This window comes from Sander lucioperca, chromosome 7, assembly GCF_008315115.2.
Source record: "Sander lucioperca isolate FBNREF2018 chromosome 7, SLUC_FBN_1.2, whole genome shotgun sequence".
NCBI classification, from domain to species: domain Eukaryota; kingdom Metazoa; phylum Chordata; class Actinopteri; order Perciformes; family Percidae; genus Sander; species Sander lucioperca.
In genome coordinates, this window is record NC_050179.1 from 22,866,152 (window position 1) to 22,884,127 (window position 17,976).

Below are 17,976 nucleotides of genomic sequence, written 5' to 3' on the forward strand. Positions count from 1 at the left end.
CGTGGCCATGATGAATCGGAAACCTCAAAAAACAGGGGAACTCTCCTTGAGATTTTAGATCTTGTGAGTAAACATGATGGCTTAGTGAAAAAACGACTGTCACAGGGTCACAGAAATGCAAAATACACAAGCAAAAGCACTCAAAATGAAATGTTGGAGTGTTTAGCAGAAATGGTGAGAGAGGAAATTATAAAAGGAGGTTAAAGAAAGTGAGCACTTTTCTATTTTAGCGGATGAAACTAAAGACATTAAAAAAAAGGAGCAGCTTTCTCTGGTCGTGAGATATTATTATAATGGTGTGGTTCAGGGGAGCTTCCCTGACTACCAGAAAGCAGAGCACTTAGATGCAGGGTGGTAAGATATTATTATAATGGTGTGGTTATGGAGAGCGTCCCTGACTACCAGAAAACAGAGCACTTAGATGCAGCCAGTTTGAAAGAGAACATTATTTCATGTCTGGAAAAGTATCGACTGGAATACAAAGAGAATCTGGTGGGCCAAGGCTATGATGGGGCTGCAGTCATGAGTGGCAGGTTCTCTGGGCTCCAAACAAGGGTTAAGGAAGTTGCTAAATATGCATTTTATGTTCACTGCAGGGCACACTGTTCTTGTCATTGTGGACAGTGTAAAAAAATTTCCCAGAAGCTGTATGGTTTTTCACTTTGCTGGACAGACTGTACACATTCATGTCAGGCTCATATGTTCACATTAAGTGTATGGATGTTCAAAAAGAAATGTTCAGTGGGGCACCACGAGAACTACCAAGGCTAAGTGACACTAGATGAGCCTGTCGCTATGCTGCATGTAGAAACCTTATGGACAGGCTGCCTGCAGTAATAAGAGTGCTGGATGGAGGCCAATCCACAGAGAGCTGTAGACTACGTTCTCAAATTGACTTTAATTTCATAGGGCTCCTTGCAGTCTTCAGAAAAGTGCTAGGTGAAACAAAGTTCTTATCTGAGATGCTCCAGTCAACTAATGTGGACCTTACCAAAGCAGTTGACCTTACTGAAAGCCTCAGACAGACATTAGAAGATTGTCTCAAAGAGGAGAGCTTTTTTTAAAAAAGAAAATGGCTATTCTAACTGGAAGAAGGCATTTCCAAAGACAGTGGGTTCCGTGTACATGCCAGATCAGACACACATATGAATGCCATGATTGCATGGAATGAGTTCAAAAGAATGGTCAACAAAAATACAACTGTCTTGGGAATGATGGGAGATGAAAATCAAAAATACATTAAAACTTTGGCTGAAACCTTGCTGTTGACAGCCACTCAGAATATTTCCCAACGTGGCCATGATGAATCAGAAACCTCAAAAAACTCCTTGAGTAGAGCAACTGAAACATGCAATGGTTGCAACATTTCTACCATTGTCAAATCAAAAAGAACCAAACACACATCTAGGAGACTACATGATACTCTTGTAACATCTACACTTGGACAGCAAACACATGTTGACAGCAAAGAGGCCTTTATAGAATAGATATATTCATTCCCATCATCGACTCAATGATCCTTTTTAAAAATCACCTGCGCTCAACCCTAAACCTCAGTATTGAGAAACAGCGTGCAAAAGCACTAGATTTAGATACGTTTTGTGAAACCGTCGCTTTAAGCTTTCCTAAAAACGATGGGTAATCATGGGTCATTTGTGGACTGTAATTACACGTTTTTAATTATAATAAGTACTTGAGTATTGTCTGCTGTTTTATACTTGTAGTCCACTGCATCTTGGACACAATTATTGTACTTTTTATTTTATATTTTCATTTTGCTTTTTATACTTTTACTTTTTAAAAGATGCAAAGTTTTAACACTGGGCTTATTCCTGTTCTAGTGTGTAATTAAACAATAACTACAGTAGTTTAAAAGTATTTTTGTGTGTGTTTGGTTAAAGCCATTCATATATATAGTACCCTCTACCTATGCCACGATGCCAAGACCTCTTGCCCCCCCTTTGCCACCGCATGTAAAATGTTCTAGATCCGCCACTGCCAGAGCATCAAAACGTGGTGCCAATAGTCCCAACCGAGCGTGTTAAAAAACGACCCACAGCGTTACCAAGATGATCAGATATCTCCAAGGATGGATAACATGTAGAGGAGTTACAGCCCCCTGCATCTGATGGAGGGAAGTCTACATCCTCGACGTTCCACTTCTGGGATTGCTCCGGTGCCACAGGAAATTCCACCGGATGCATGTCTTATCGCCGATGTCAGTCCCCTTCCTCTGTCTCATTCCTCTGTCTCTGTGTTGGCGTTCTAACCTCTGGTGGATTTGTGAGGACTATGGTTAACTGCTCCTCAGATCTCTGCAGGGTAAATCCAGACAGCTAGCTGGACTATCTGTCCCTCTGACTAAAACTACTTTTGAAAGTCCACATGTTCCACCAAAACAAGTTCCTTCCTGAGACTATTTAGCAGAGGCACCGTGGCTCCGTCCGGAGCTTAGCCCCGCCCAAGACGAAACGCCAAAGACACCTGACCAGGGACAATAATGTGACCCACTTAAAAAATGACAAATAAACCAGTTAGCTAAATTTACAATGAATCATGGTATCCGTTAAGAATGCTAACTAGCTGTGTGTATAACGTTAGCCGACTGACAAGCTAACGATGGTTCATGCTAGCTAACAAACGGTTTCACACCGCTTCTAATGAGACTCTCTCTGCTTTACATCAGGACTCTGTCACTGTGATGATGTCACCTTTGAGCAGCTGCAGCTTGTCGCTGGCCTTCAGCAGCAGCTGTTTGGCTTCCTGCTGCAGAGACTCCGCCCTCTTCTTGGCCTCGGCCACACCCCCTGCCTTCTGACCAATTAGCTTCTCCGCTGTGGTGTACTTATCCTTCAGCTCCAAGTCCAGATCCTAAACACACACACACACACACACACACACGCTTCAGAAACAGCGTGTTCATCTGATCTTTTTGGTTGTAAAACTAAAAGGTCTCCAGGTTTTTCTGGTTAAAGTAGCTGCTAAAGTAATATTTCAGACAGGTTCTTCTTATCAGGTGGAAATAGGACTTTAAAAGCCCTCACCAAGGTAAATGAAAGACTTTCAGACACACTCTTGACATCAGCTGGAGACTAGAGTTTGATTCTGCTGCCATCTCCTGGTCAACCAGATCATCACAACGGCTCAAAAGGAGCAGAAGAAACTGATCTTATTCAAAGTTTAGCCACGAACACATCTTGATCCTGGCCGTTACAAAAATCTGAACTGGTCGACGGTGAAAAAAGAATCACTTTTATGAAGATGCAGCATCTTCATAAAAGTGATTCTCATAGTCACTTTAAAAGAGGAAGCTTTGGTTCCTTCGTGATTCAATAGTCTAATGTTTGTTTGAGTTAGATGGTAACTCACCTTCTTCAGCTCGTCTGCCATCTGTCTGATGCTCGCTGCGTCCTGATTGGTCTGCTCGGCGCTTGCAGAGACGTTCAGACCCTTGTCTCTCAGCAGCGTCACGTCTTGCTCCAGTCTCTGCAGCCTCTGGGTGGCGTTAGAGAGCTTTAGCTCTGCATCTGCTGTCTCCATCTCCACCTGAACGCAACACGGACACGTTACCTTCACATGAACGCAACACGCTTTACCTGAACGCAACACTCTTCACCTGAACGCAACACGGACATGTTACCTTCACCTGAACGCAACACGCTTTACCTGAACGCAACACTCTTCACCTGAACGCAACACGGACATGTTACCTTCACATGAACACAACACGCTTTACCTGAACGCAACACTCTTCACCTGAACGCAACACGGACATGTTACCTTCACCTGAACGCAACACTCTTCACCTGAACGTAACACGGACATGTTACCTTCACCTGAACGCAACACGCTTGACCTGAACGCAACACAGACACGTTACCTTCACCTGAACGCAACACGGACACGTCACCTTCACCTGAACGCAACACGCTTCACCTGAACGCAACACGCTTCACCTGAACGCAACACAGACATGTTAACTTCAACTGAACGCAACACGCTTCACCTGAACGCAACACAGACATGTTACCTTCAACTGAACGCAACACGCTTCACCTGAACGCAACACGCTTCACCTGAACGCAACACGCTTCACCTGAACGCAACACAGACATGTTAACTTCAACTGAACGCAACACGCTTCACCTGAACGCAACACGCTTCACCTGAACGCAACACAGACATGTTAACTTCAACTGAACGCAACACGCTTCACCTGAACGCAAAACAGACATGTTACCTTCAACTGAACACAACACGCTTCATCTGAATGCAACACGCTTCACCTGAACGCACGTCACCTTCACCTGAACGCAACACGGACACGTTACCTGAATGCAACACGGACACGTTACCTGAATGCAACACGGACACGTTACCTGAATGCAACACGGACATGTTAGTCTATATCTCGACGTTCCACTTCTGGGATTGCTCCGTTGCAAACAGAAATTCCGCCGGATTTCACTCATTTGGGCCAAATCTCCATGTCCTTCCTCTGTCTCTGTGTTGGTGTTCTAACCTCTGGTGGATTCATGAGGACTATGGTTAACTGCTCCTCAGATCTCTGCAGGGTAAATCCAGACAGCTAGCTAGACTATCTGTCCAATCTGAGTTTTCTGTTGCACGACTAAAACTACTTTTGAACGTACACATGTTCCACCAAAACAAGTTCCTTCCTGAGACTATTTAGCAGAGGCACCGTGGCTCCGCACGTTAGCCCCGCCCACGACGATTGTGAAAACTGTAGTACTCATATATATATATATATATATATACTGACGGAGGACAGCAGGGTGTTGGTGTTCTGGATGTCGGCGGCAGCCTGCTGGATGGCGCTGCTGGCAGCGCTCTGAGCTCTCTGAGCTTCTTCCAGAGATTTCTTCACCTTCTCTGCAGAGTCCTTCACATACGCCGCCTCCTCGCTGACAAACAGGAAGAAACACAGGAAGTCACTTTATTACAGGCTGGTACTGAACATTAAGGCCATCGTTTTAATTTGACAAGGGTCACTGAAAGATTTAATGTGTTGAGGTTCCTGAGTGAAACAGACAGAGCTGGCTGTGTGCATCTACAGGCCTAACTCACCTGGCTGTGCAGGCCTGGTCGAGCAGGTTCTGGGCTCTCTGGATGTACTGTATATGTGTAAATTTATATGAATATATATGTATATGTATGTACAGGGGTTACATACCTGGCTGTGCGGGCCTGGTCCAGCAGGTTCTGGGCTCTCTGGATGTCAGCGGCGCTCTGCTGCAGGATGTTCTCCACGTGTCCCAGCTCTCCCAGCTTCTGCCGGATCTCCTCGGTCAGGTTCTGCAGCTGAGCCGGCGTGCTCGGCATCTGCATGGCCAGAACCTCGTTAGCAACTAGCTCGATGCTCTCCAGGTCTGCAGCGTCCTCTGAAACAACACAAACAACACACTGAAACTGCAGCATCCTCTGAAACATATCTGACAATACAGAACATTGGTTCTGCTGCAGAATATCGGACTCAGGGACTCCAAACCTCTGATCTCAGGAGAAGTCTCTTTGATGAACAGGAAGTGAGAGGCGTACCTGTGAGGAAGTCTCGGATCTGTCTGATGAGGCCTCTCAGCTCCTCGTTGCTCTGCTGGACTTTCTGTTTGGTTCTGTTGGACTTCATTAGGACGTCCTGAGCGCTGAGCTTCGCTTCGTCTGCTTTCAGTTTTGCCTCTGACACCTGCAGACAAAACACTGCTGAGAACACCTGAACCAGATACAGACCTGGACCAGGACCAGTCAGACCCAGCTTGAGTCTGGATCAACGCAAGAACATTTCCAGGATAAACGTCCTCTCTCTGTGTTTCCGTTCTCAAAGTCCGTTCTTTTCGGGAAACAAGAACAAACTCCGAGCCAGCGAGCTACATGCTGAAAATATCAACTAGAAGATGTGGACGGAGCAACAAGTCAACTCTGCTGGTTCTTTCAGGGAATGATTGTAGAGATTTAATAAGAATATGTTAAATCATTTCCTCTCTAACTGGGAGGTTTATAAGAATATGTTAGATCATTTCCTCTCTAACTGGGAGGTTTATAAGAATATGTTAGATCATTTCCTCTCTAACTGGGAGGTTTATAAGAATATGTTAGATCATTTCCTCTCTAACTGGGAGGTTTTAGGACTGATTGGTGAGATTGCTGTGGATGAAGTACACACGGAGATACACTGGTAAGAGCCAATGAGGTTTAACCATGAATCAGCTAATTTAAATAACTCACGTGACTGTATTGTGTCAACAGTTAACTTCATTTAATATTGGATGAGGAGTTTTCTTTAGCAGGGTGCAAATGGTCCACCAAAACAAGTTCCTTCCTGAGACTATTTAGCAGAGACACTGCGTCTGGAGCTTAGCGCCGCCCAGGACCATTGTGATTGGTTTAAAGAAATGTAAACAACTCAGAATCCCAGAATGCATCTGTGGTGTAGCCAGTCCTTACTCCACAGCACTGTGGAGATAGAGACCACGGTTCAGAACAGACCAGGACCAGACTCACCATCTTGGAGAGTTTCTCCACTTCCTCCATGGCGCTGATGATTTCCTGTTCAGAGTCTCGGGCCTGCCTCCAGACGCTGTCGGCCTTCGTCACAACGCCATCACACCCTTTGCCGCCACACCGGGTCTTACCCTCTGAGTCCATGCACCCCAGACCGCCACAGGGAGAGGACGAGCACGAGTCCTGATCCGAGGATGGTCTGCCACAGGTCTGAGAGAACCAGGAGAGACCGGAAATAAAGGTTTGATCCGTTTAGTTCATAAAATATATTTCTATAAATCATCTACACAGCCTCAATCTGTACATCGTCGCTGTTGGATATTTAGTTTGAATCCTTTTCTGTCTGAATGTTTGTTCACATCCAGCGTAACTGGTTTGAGAACATTACAAACTGGTTAGTGAACTAACTTTACGTGTTATAAACACAACAAACACTCAGAAATAAAAACAGAAAGATACAATAATCTGGCTCCTTGTAGAAATAATAAAAACAGGAAGGTATAGTAATCTGGCACCTTATGGCTTATCTCTGATTGGTCCAGAGTCTGCAGCTCTCCTGCCAGGTCATCGAGCTTCTGAGCATGCTCAGTATGTCTCCTCAGGAACTCCTCTCTGGTTCGGTTCAGTTTGTCCTCTGTGAGTTGCCGTAGAGCGCCTGAGGTTTCCACGGCGCTGCCGGCCTCAATGGTGGAGGCGTTGGCTCGAGCTTCAGACGCCTGAGACTGCAGGAAGTACTTAGTGACGCTGTCCGTCGCCCCTGGCAACACACAGGAAGTACAGGTCAGATAAAGAAAACTTTATTTAAAAAGTCTACTGAAGATGTTCATCCATAATCAATATTAATAAAATCTCCTAACCAAGCTGAACACATGATACTTATTTATTCCAGCATCCTTTGCACTATGCTCCATAATTAAAATAATAATTTATCATAAAAATAATTTACTCCTGCACACTTTGCACTCTTCATTGCACTACTGCCTACTTTTTGTTGTTTGTTTTGTATGAGTAAGCACATTGTGAGCAATGTATAATCCAAAGCAAAATTCCTCGTATGTGTCCTCATCCCTGGCAAATACAGCTGATTCTGAGACTAAACTCTTTGATTTAGGAATTAGTGCTCATTGACCTAAAGCATGGTTTAGAAATGCTCCATTAAAGACACAATGTCACATTGTTACCAAAAGAAATGGAAGAACGTTTAATGACCAAGCTTTTTCCACGGTAACATCCACTTTACATCTGAAATCCCCAATGTTGGAGTCAATTATCTCCAAACATGCAGCGTTGGGACGAATCAGGGAAGGGTTCCCAAGGTCTCCGTTTCTGACCCTTTGACTGAAACACACGGGGGGGCAGCACTGTTTCCAGCAGTGTTTCTGTTTACAGGGCTCTGAAACTCTACAGTAGTGTGGACGCCAGGCGTAAACATGGCAGATGAGATTAGTAGCAGTGCAGATGTTGCCCTAATGTTTTAGAAGCATTGCAACGTATTGATCCCAGGAAATCCGCTGGAGATGATAAACTGGTTCTACTTTTACTAAATAATATATGGTGTCTGCCCTGGCAGCTCTCTCTGTCGTTGGAGATCTGCCACTTTACATCATCCTGGCTCCAGTGATTGGCTTACACTTCAAGCCCCCGCAGTTAGCACTAAACCTTCTGTGGTCCGACACGTGCAACGACTATTTTTGTCCATTTTGTCAGTTTAAATCTTTAACAACCATATATTTTATCAGCAGACGTGTCTCTGGTTTATTGGCTGTGTCCCAGTTGATAGCCAATCAGCAGAGACGTGTCTATAAACTCGTGGTGATAAAAAGGAAGAGAGCTCACAGCAGGGTGTTCAACGCCCCCCCTTTCAGTTTAAATAAATGGTCTGCTACGGTTTGTCAGGGCTGAACGTGGCCCTAATGTTACAGAACAGGAAGTAGTTTACAGAACAGGAAGTCGTTTTTTCACCCCTGATGTTGGAGTTCTTGATGAACTGGACCTGGTCCAGCAGCTCCAGAACTGTGCGCTCCAGTTTCTGAGCGTCCGCTGTCACAGAGTCCAGTTTATTTCCTGCAGCCGAGTCTTCTTCCTGCAGCCGGACCAGCGTCTGCTCAGTGTGGTTCAACGTCTGGCTCAGGGCCCCCATCAGGTCACTGGGGGAACAAACAGAGTTGATTTCATCTCACCTGGCCTGCTGCAGCAGATTTAATATCATCTGCTAGTGTTTAGGGTTAAGAGCATAAAAAAAACACACACACAAAGGATCAAAAGCGTAGAAATCTGATGCATCTAAAACCTCTGCTGGAGTCCAGATTAAAGATAATATAATATAGAATATATAATATAGGATATATGTGGCCGGGTTAGCTCAGTTGGTAGAGCAGGCGCACATATATAGAGGTTTACTCCTCGACGCAGCGGCCGTGGGTTCGACTCCGTCCTGCAGCCCTTTGCTGCATGTCATTCTTCTTCTCTCTCCCCTTTCATGTCTTCATCTGTCCTGTGGAATTAAAGGCCTAAAATGCCCCAAAAAGAAATAATAATAATAATAATAATAATAATAATATATGATATATATGATAATAATAACCTGGCCTGCTGCAGAAGGTCCTGGACATGGATCAGCGGTTGATATATATGAAGTCCAGATTAAAGATAATAAATAATAATAATATAGGATATATATGATAATAATAACCTGGCCTGCTGCAGAAGGCCCTGGACATGGATCAGCGGTTGATATATATGGAGTCCAGATTAAAGATAATATATAATAATAATATTTTATATATATGATAATAACAACCTGGCCTGCTGCAGAAGGTCCTGGACATGGATCAGCGGTTGATATATATGGAGTCCAGATTAAAGATAATATATAATAATAATATTTGATATATATGATGATAATAACCTGGCCTGCTGCAGAAGGTCCTGGACATGGATCAGCGGTTGCTCCGCCGGGTTCTGGTTCAGGATGAGTCGGATGTCGGCGGCGCTCCTCTCCAGGCTGTCGATGGACTTCCTGTACGGCCCGCTGACTCCGCTAGCTCTGATGGCGTTCACCTTGTTGACCAGGCGGTGCGTCTGATTGGACAGCTGGCCAATGACGGTGTCCCACTCGGAAAAGCACTGGTGGCAGCGCTGGCAGTCGGGGAACGTCCCGGAGAAGCCGCGGGCGCAGACGTCGCAGCGTGGGCCAGACACGCCATCCACACACACGCAGTGACCGCTGCCATGGTTACACTGCGGCGCTGCCGTGCCGCGAGGGTCGCAGTCACACGCTGAAACACACACACAAGCAGGGTTACCACTGTCACACACATACACACGAACAGGGTTACACAACCAGGGTTACACACTGAGACACAGACATGCAGGGTTACACACTGTCACACATACACATACAAACAGGGTTACACAACCAGGGTTACACACTGTCACACACAACCAGAGTTACACACTGAGACACACACAACCAGGGTTACACACTGAGACACACACAATCAGGGTTACACACTGAGACACACACAATCAGGGTTACACACTGAGACACACACAACCAGGGTTACACACTGAGACACACACAATCAGGGTTACACACTGAGACACACACAACCAGGGTTACACACTGAGACACACACAACCAGGGTTACACACTGAGACACACACAACCAGGGTTACACAATGAGACACACACAACCAGGGTTACACACTGAGACACACACAACCAGGGTTACACACTGAGACACACAGGAAGACTCCTCAGAGTCAAACTTCCTGTTTAACAAAACTGCTGAGAATGTGTGTGTGTGTGTGTGTGTGTGTGTGTGTGTGTGTGTGTGTGTGTGTGACATCTGGTTTGTATTTAAGCTGCAGAAACAAACATCATGGAGTCCCTCAGCTCAGCTTGTCACTAACAAAGCCTCTTTGTGGATTTCGGGCATATTTGGAGGTTCAGACAGATCTCCGGTCTCGTCTCCATGGCGACGAGACCGTCGGGCCTCAGGAAACAACTTGACTTAATATATATGTCACAGCAGATCGCAGCAGAGGATTCTGGGAGAAGGAATGCCTCCACGACTCAGATCTGAACCCCGAGTCCACAGTTTCTCCCCCCCCCCCATAGATCTGAACCCTGACTCAGCAGTTTCTCCCCCCCATAGATCTGAACCCTGACTCAGCAGTTTCTCCATCCCTCACAGATCTGAACCCTGACTCAGCAGTTTCTCCATCCCTCACAGATCTGAACCCTGACTCAGCAGTTTCTCCCCCCCATAGATCTGAACCCTGACTCAGCAGTTTCTCCATCCCTCACAGATCTGAACCCTGACTCAGCAGTTTCTCCCACCCATAGATCTGAACCCTGACTCAGCAGTTTCTCCCCCCCATAGATCTGAACCCTGACTCAGCAGTTTCTCCATCCCTCACAGATCTGAACCCTGACTCAGCAATTTCTCCCCCACAGATCTGAACCCTGACTCAGCAGTTTCTCCCCCAGAGCTGAACCCTGACTCAGCAGTTTCTCCCCCACAGAGCTGAACCCTGACTCAGCAGTTTCTCCATCCCTCACAGATCTGAACCCTGACTCAGCAGTTTCTCCCACCCATAGATCTGAACCCTGACTCAGCAGTTTCTCCCCCCCATAGATCTGAACCCTGACTCAGCAGTTTCTCCATCCCTCACAGATCTGAACCCTGACTCAGCAATTTCTCCCCCACAGAGCTGAACCCTGACTCAGCAGTTTCTCCCCCACAGATCTGAACCCTGACTCAGCAGTTTCTCCCCCCCATAGATCTGAACCCTGACTCAGCAGTTTCTCCATCCCTCACAGATCTGAACCCTGACTCAGCAATTTCTCCCCCACAGATCTGAACCCTGACTCAGCAGTTTCTCCCCCACAGAGCTGAACCCTGACTCAGCAGTTTCTCCCCCCCACAGAGCTGAACCCTGACTCAGCAGTTCCCCCCCCCCCCACAGAGCTGAACCCTGACTCAGCAGTTCCATTCATGTTTTCTGTCTGTTCTGATGTCTTTTATCCTCAAGAGCGAGGAAACAGAATTTATATTTTTAAGCAGATGACGATTCAATATTTATTGAAGTGTCCAGCCAGCCCTACTGTCTGACTGACTGAAGCATTATTAACAAACATCAACACCATAACATCACGTCAACGTGTTTCAGGTGAACTAGACTGAAGGTATCATGGTGTCCAGCCAGCCCTACTGTCTGACTGACTGAAGCATTATTAACGAACATCAACATTCCTTCTTCTCTCTGTTCTGATGTTGGGACATGTTTTAATGAATCAGAAACACTAATGTTTGATTGTTTGAACTCCAGTTCTCTGATTTCTTAGCGAGGATATAAAAAGTGAGCATACCGTGACATTTGACCTCCGGGTCTCCCCAGAACAGCTCTCTACACTCGCTGCATGTTCTTCCTCCGAAGCCGGGCTGACAGGAGCACTGACCGCTGATCTGTTGAACAAGCAAACTCGTGTTCAACGTGCAGAAGAAACCGGAGGCTCAATGTTCCTCTGCAGAATGGGCTGAATGTTTGAAATAATTATTTTAAATGATTAAGAAACTGAAGATCAAAGCTTTTTTTGTATATTATGTTGTGATCCTGTGTCGGTGGCTCCTCACTTCGTTGCAGGACGTCTCGTATGAGTGTTTGGCGTCGCAGTCGCAGGCCTGACAGCCGTGGCCGCTCGCCATGTTCCAGGTGTCAGCGGCGCAGCGGTCGCAGTGCTGGCCCGTCACGTTGGGGAGGCAGCGACACTGACCGCTGCGGCGATCGCAGTCACAGTCTCCGGACGGCGGGCAGCTGGAGGGCTCGCTGCCCAGCCGGTTACAGACGCACTCTGGGGACGGGAGAGACAGACACTTACTCACCATTAACCCTAACCCTAACCAAAACCCATTCATCCACAGGTTACAGAACCAGACCACATCCCCATTCATCCAGAGGTTACTCAAGAGTTTCATCTTCAGCATCAGTTAGTCACTAAAAGTTCTGTTGTTGCTGCTGACAGACTCAGATTATTATTCTAAGTGTCTGACAACATTATGGAAAGGATCCCTACAGAGATAGACCTTTTAGTTAAAGAGTAAGATCCTTTTAGTTTAACATCAAACAGCCCCAAAATCACCATCACCAAACCCACCAGACTCCATGTAAATAATCAGGACTTTTATCATCGTAAAACACACTTCATTCAAAGTGGACAGAAACTAAATAGAACTACCAAAAGCCACCTTGGTTCATCTTTCCACTGTTCCAACAATCACCACTCTGGTTTGGTTGAAATAAACCCTTAATTCACCCATTTACATGTGGAGATATGTTGGCTCTATACACGCTAAAAGTCCTGATTATTTACATGGAGTCTGGTGGAGATATGCTGGCTCTATACACGCTAAAAGTCCTGATTATTTACATGGAGTCTGGTGGAGATATGCTGGCTCTATACACGCTAAAAGTCCTGATTATTTACATGGAGTCTGGTGGGTTTGGTGATTGTGATTTGGGGCTGTTTCATGTTAAACTAAAAGGATCTTTAATGAGATGAGCGTTAAATGGTACCCAGTAAAGCCAGTATACTCACTGCTACAGTCCTGCAGCAGGGCGTTGCCGTAGTAACCCAGCTTGCAGCTCTGGCAGGCGGCGCCCTCGCTGTGGTAAAGGCAGCGCAGACACTCGCCAGTCTGGGCGTCGCAGGACTCAGGGTCCAACATGTCGATGTTGTTGTTGCACTGACAGGGCTGACACTGCCCTCCCACCTCCCCGGGGTTTCCATAGTAACCAGGGGAGCACTCGTCACAGCGAGCACCTGCAGAGAAGAAGAAGAAGAGTTACAGACATTTGACATTTCTGACAAACAGTTTCATCTGTAAAATATAACAATCTGTTGTTTCCAGACCCCACACTATAGTGTGATATAACTATAGTTATATCACACTATAGTGTGATATACTGATATACTGTTAGTGTTAATAAAGTTTTTCTTACCTCTGTACAGTTGTTTACCTTACTGTTAGTGTTAATAAAGTTTTTCTTACCTCTGTACAGTTGTTTACCTTACTGTTAGTGTTAATAAAGTTTTTCTTCCCTCTGTACAGTTGTTTACCTTACTGTTAGTGTTAATAAAGTTTTTCTTCCCTCTGTATAGTTGTTTACCTTACTGTTAGTGTTAATAAAGTTTTTCTTCCCTCTGTATAGTTGTTTACCTTACTGTTAGTGTTAATAAAGTTTTTCTTCCCTCTGTATAGTTGTTTACCTTACTGTTAGTGTTAATAAAGTTTTTCTTACCTCTGTACAGTTGTTTACCTTACTGTTAGTGTTAATAAAGTTTTTCTTCCCTCTGTATAGTTGTTTACCTTACTGTTAGTGTTAATAAAGTTTTTTTCTTACCTCTGAATCCGGTGTTGCAGACACAGACGGCCTGCTGGGAGTCGTCGCCACGGTAACAGCTTCCTGCAAACTGCCGCAGGCTGCCGGGGCCGTCGGGACACATGCAGGGGCGACAGTGGTCACCTGACCCCAACACCGGGTCGCCATAGTAACCATCCAGACACCTGGACAGAGGGGAGATACAGGAAGTGCTGAGGCCTAGATATTGGTTCAAAAGTCTGAAGTTGGAGGGGGGGCTGGAAACCTGGGGGGGGGGGGGGGTATATCAGGTATATCTCACCTGTCACAGGTGTGTGTTATATCTCACCTGTCACAGGTGTGTGTTATATCTCACCTGTCACAGGTGTGTTTTATATCTCACCTGTCACAGGTGTGTTTTATATCTGAGGTGTGTCTCACCTGTCACAGGTGTGTCCGGTGCTGTGGTCCCTGCAGTTGAAGCAGCGTCCCGTGTCGGCCTGGCAGTCGTCGGCGTGTCCGTTGCAGGAGCAGGGTCGGCAGGTTGGGAAGCCCCAGTGACCTGGCAGACAGCGCTCACACTGCCGACCGTACGCTCCGGAAACACAGACGCACTGACCACTCAGCTGATCGCAGAACGAACTCTGAGAGCCCTGAGGATCGCACGCACAGGCTGCAAACACACACAACACAGAAACACTACATAACATATATACATATACAGTTTACAGGTTTACAGCTGCAAACACAACAACAACAACAGTTTGTATAAAGTTTACGGTCGGGACTGTAGGGAAAGGTTTTATCTGTTGCCAAGAACAAAACCGTAAGAGGTTTTTCCTTATGAATATATGAAAAAGTGAGGTGGTCCTATATTTAGGATCTAGATCAGGGATTCTCAATTATTTTAACCCAGATAGGGCTGGGTTAAAAGAATGGATCTTTGTTTGAGTGATCTGATATTGATAAATAAAATCCAGAAATTGATCTTTTAATATTTGTCTTTTCACCATGGATGTAGAAGTAAAAAGTCCTTTAAACAAAGTTTTCTGCTTGGAGTTTAACAGCAGAAGTTCTCTGAGAATCTCTGTTGTGGCACAAAGAGACTCAAAAGGAAGAGGTTTGCAGACTTTATTTAATGTCACACGTCTTCATGACGTAAATGCTTGGTTTATATCCAAGATAAACTGGTGTTGGAACTGAAGTGTCCCTGACCTGATTGATATCCAGTCAGAAATGTAATCCAATCAGGACCTTAGGAATCGGAATCCAAATCATTGGCGATACCCAGCTCTAGTCAAAGATCCATTTCTGGATTTTATTAATCTATATCAGATCACTCAAACAAAGATCTATTTAAACTGGAGAATCCATTATTTTAAACCAGTCCTAACGTATTGACGATCATCATTATCAGTAAGTATTGATTCTAAATGAAGGGATATATATATATATATTAATAAATAAAAAAATATTAATAAATAGAAAATGAAGGGATGGGGGTTCTGACCTCTGCAGCCGTTGGGTCCGAACTGGAAGGTGTCCGGAGAACATCTGTCACAGTTCCTGCCGACCACGTTGGGCCGACACCGACACTGACCGCCGCTGGGATCACACACCGTGCTCAGGGAGCCCTGAGGATCACACTGGCATTCTGGGAAACAGAGTCCACATATAAAGGGTGAGAATCAAACTGGCATTCTGGGAAACAGAGTCCAAACATTAAGGGTGAGGATCACAGCGGTATTCTGGGAAGAGTCCAAACAGGAGATGAGTTAGAGACAACCGACCAATCCTTTCTGAAGGAGCAACGGTGACAGATTTACGAGTCAGACGGTCTGAAGACACTGAAGAATGTGAGGAAGAAGAAACTAGTCGAGTCTTGTTTAGGAAGTCAAGGATCAACGAGACGGAAACTTTGCTTCATCGCTGAGTGACATCACTCAAAAGTTCAACACAAACAGAAATAAAGAGTAAGTATGTTGGAGTCTCAGCTTTCTGTAGAGTGAGGCCCAGATCTGCCCTACAGCAATGTGTAAAGAGATAATTTGGCCTGAAAGCTGAAAAGTTGAAGTTCGCTTTTTTGAAATTCTTCAAATCTCTTCTGTGGAAACATTTACACCTTTACTGATGTGGACGAATTGTTTTGGAGTAATTACATTTAAAAAGAGTGTCAAAAAGTTTCAAAAAGCGCCACAAATAGCGTTGAAAGCATCTGAAGAGTGATGTGTATGTATGTCATCACATTTAAGGTGGAGTCATCAGATTTAAGATGAACTGGCGTACCTTTGGCTCCCTGGTGCAGCATGGCAGAGATGCTAAAGATGAAGTTTCTGCAGATGTCGGTCATCTGCGACTTGATAACGCCCTGGCTGTTCTCCAGACAACGATAACGCTGAAAAATTTCCCAACCGCTGTTCCCGCTGGACTCTCCTTCTTCTGAAGATCCCGTGAAGATCTCCAGGTTCTTACAGTGAGGCATCAACACGATCTGAGGGTCTGAAAGTTCTTACAGTGAGGCATCAACACCATCTAAGGGTCTGAAAGGTCTTACAGTGAGGCATTAACACGATCTGAGGGTCTGAAAGGTCTTACAGTGAGGCATTAACACGATCTGAGGGTCTGAAAGGTCTTACAGTGAGACATTAACACCATCTGAGGACCAGAAAACCACCATGAAACCAACTGACTGCACTTTAGAAATTCACATATAGGCGTCGGAACGATTGCATGTGGCTGGGACAAGCTCTGCCCACTTTTTAAAAGATATTCGACCACTTTTACCGTCTCTAATTCAGCGCATCGGTCCCTTCCCATCCTTTTTCAGAGCGTCGTCAGTCACATTCATTCCACTTGAGGAATAACCCAATACATTAACGTGCCCATATTATGAAAAAAATCACTTTTCTGGGATTTGGGGTGTTATTTTGAGTCTCTGGTGCTTCCACACGCATACAAACTTGGAAGAAAAAACCCACCCATGCTGTTTTGAGTGAGATACGGGTTTCTGAATGTATCCTGCCTTCAGTAACCATTTTAGGCTATACAAACAATTGTTTAATTAAAAGGCATCAGAATACAAGAAATGGCATTTACTCTAGTAAAACATTTCTGAGGAAGGACCAACACACAATTTATTTGTGTATAATTATATTTATAATAATAATGTGAATCTGTTGCTTACTTTATACAGTGTAGTACACAGAAGAACTTGTGATCCATGTTACTACTTTCTCAGAGTAATCAATTAGATGATTGGCAGAAAATGATTCTTCATCTACTTCGTAATAATTTTTTAAACTCAAATCCTCTGTTTCCAGCTCTTCCAGTGGGAGTATTTTCTATCTTTCAATCTTTGGGTTTTAGACCAAAAGAGACATGTAAAGATATGATCGTGGTCGGGAACATAATCTGCAGATTTATGGATAATGTAAATAAGGGCTGGTTGTAGCCTTATTCCCAGATCGTTTCCTTACCGAGTCAATGAGTGTGTACGGAGACTGGACGTCGCTGACGGCCGAGTAGAGCGGCAGACTGAGGCGGACCGTGTAGTTCAGACCAGATTCAAAACAAACCGGTCTGGGAAGAGCCACGTATCTGAGGGGACAAGAAAACTAGTTACTCACAGTTTTTACTTCGTGCTGTAGATGAGCCTTATATAAACTTATGTTTTACTTCCTGTTGAAGAGGACTCGTATATTAATGTATTTTTGAATGTTACCGTGAGCCGGGATGAAGTGAGATCATCTGGTGGTCGTCGTCAGGAACCGTGTTGACACAGCGACTGTCTGCTCTGATAGGTCCAGGTCTCATCACTGTCATCAGAACCTCCTCCCATTGGTCGGGCAGCTGCAGGACCAACACATCATAGCTTTCATGGTTTAAACATTGGACTTTAACCCCAACAGGTTTTCTTTTTATTCTCCTTTCTTTGGTCATCTCTTCTTCAACTTTTTACCTTCGCCAACAAGGTTATAGGGGGGGGGGGGGGGGATCGAAAATCGTATGTATCGTGATTTAGAACCCTAGAATTGATTTTTAGTGTTTTTAACTAATGATAGAGCTGAATATTTTGTTTCTACAGTACCG

At 45.0% G+C, this 17,976-nt stretch overlaps 1 protein-coding gene and 1 long non-coding RNA gene across 3 annotated transcripts in view; both read right to left on the minus strand.

Moving 5' to 3' along the window:
- The window catches only part of lamb1a (laminin, beta 1a), a 38,561-nt gene that overhangs the window by 7,813 nt on the left and 12,772 nt on the right, over positions 1-17,976 (minus strand). Inside the window, exons 15-32 of one of the 2 annotated variants that reach the window (XM_036002863.1) lie at positions 17,609-17,736; positions 17,364-17,484; positions 16,174-16,378; positions 15,398-15,541; positions 14,329-14,560; positions 13,930-14,093; positions 13,124-13,348; positions 12,162-12,379; positions 11,897-11,993; positions 9,428-9,797; positions 8,482-8,666; positions 7,035-7,276; positions 6,520-6,729; positions 5,560-5,704; positions 5,195-5,402; positions 4,778-4,925; positions 3,370-3,546; positions 2,712-2,871 (exon numbers count right to left, since the gene is read on the minus strand). In XM_036002863.1, the coding sequence (XP_035858756.1) occupies positions 2,712-2,871; positions 3,370-3,546; positions 4,778-4,925; positions 5,195-5,402; positions 5,560-5,704; positions 6,520-6,729; positions 7,035-7,276; positions 8,482-8,666; positions 9,428-9,797; positions 11,897-11,993; positions 12,162-12,379; positions 13,124-13,348; positions 13,930-14,093; positions 14,329-14,560; positions 15,398-15,541; positions 16,174-16,378; positions 17,364-17,484; positions 17,609-17,736 (3,379 nt within the window). The remainder of the gene's footprint in view (positions 1-2,711; positions 2,872-3,369; positions 3,547-4,777; positions 4,926-5,194; positions 5,403-5,559; positions 5,705-6,519; positions 6,730-7,034; positions 7,277-8,481; positions 8,667-9,427; positions 9,798-11,896; positions 11,994-12,161; positions 12,380-13,123; positions 13,349-13,929; positions 14,094-14,328; positions 14,561-15,397; positions 15,542-16,173; positions 16,379-17,363; positions 17,485-17,608; positions 17,737-17,976) is intronic. The other variant, XM_031316236.2, reaches the window with a different exon arrangement.
- On the minus strand, positions 3,765-4,226 carry LOC116061867. The gene is made up of 3 exons (XR_004107827.2): positions 4,167-4,226; positions 3,937-4,056; positions 3,765-3,886 (listed from the first exon to the last, which is right to left on the minus strand). It is a non-coding gene; the product is annotated as an uncharacterized LOC116061867 (long non-coding RNA).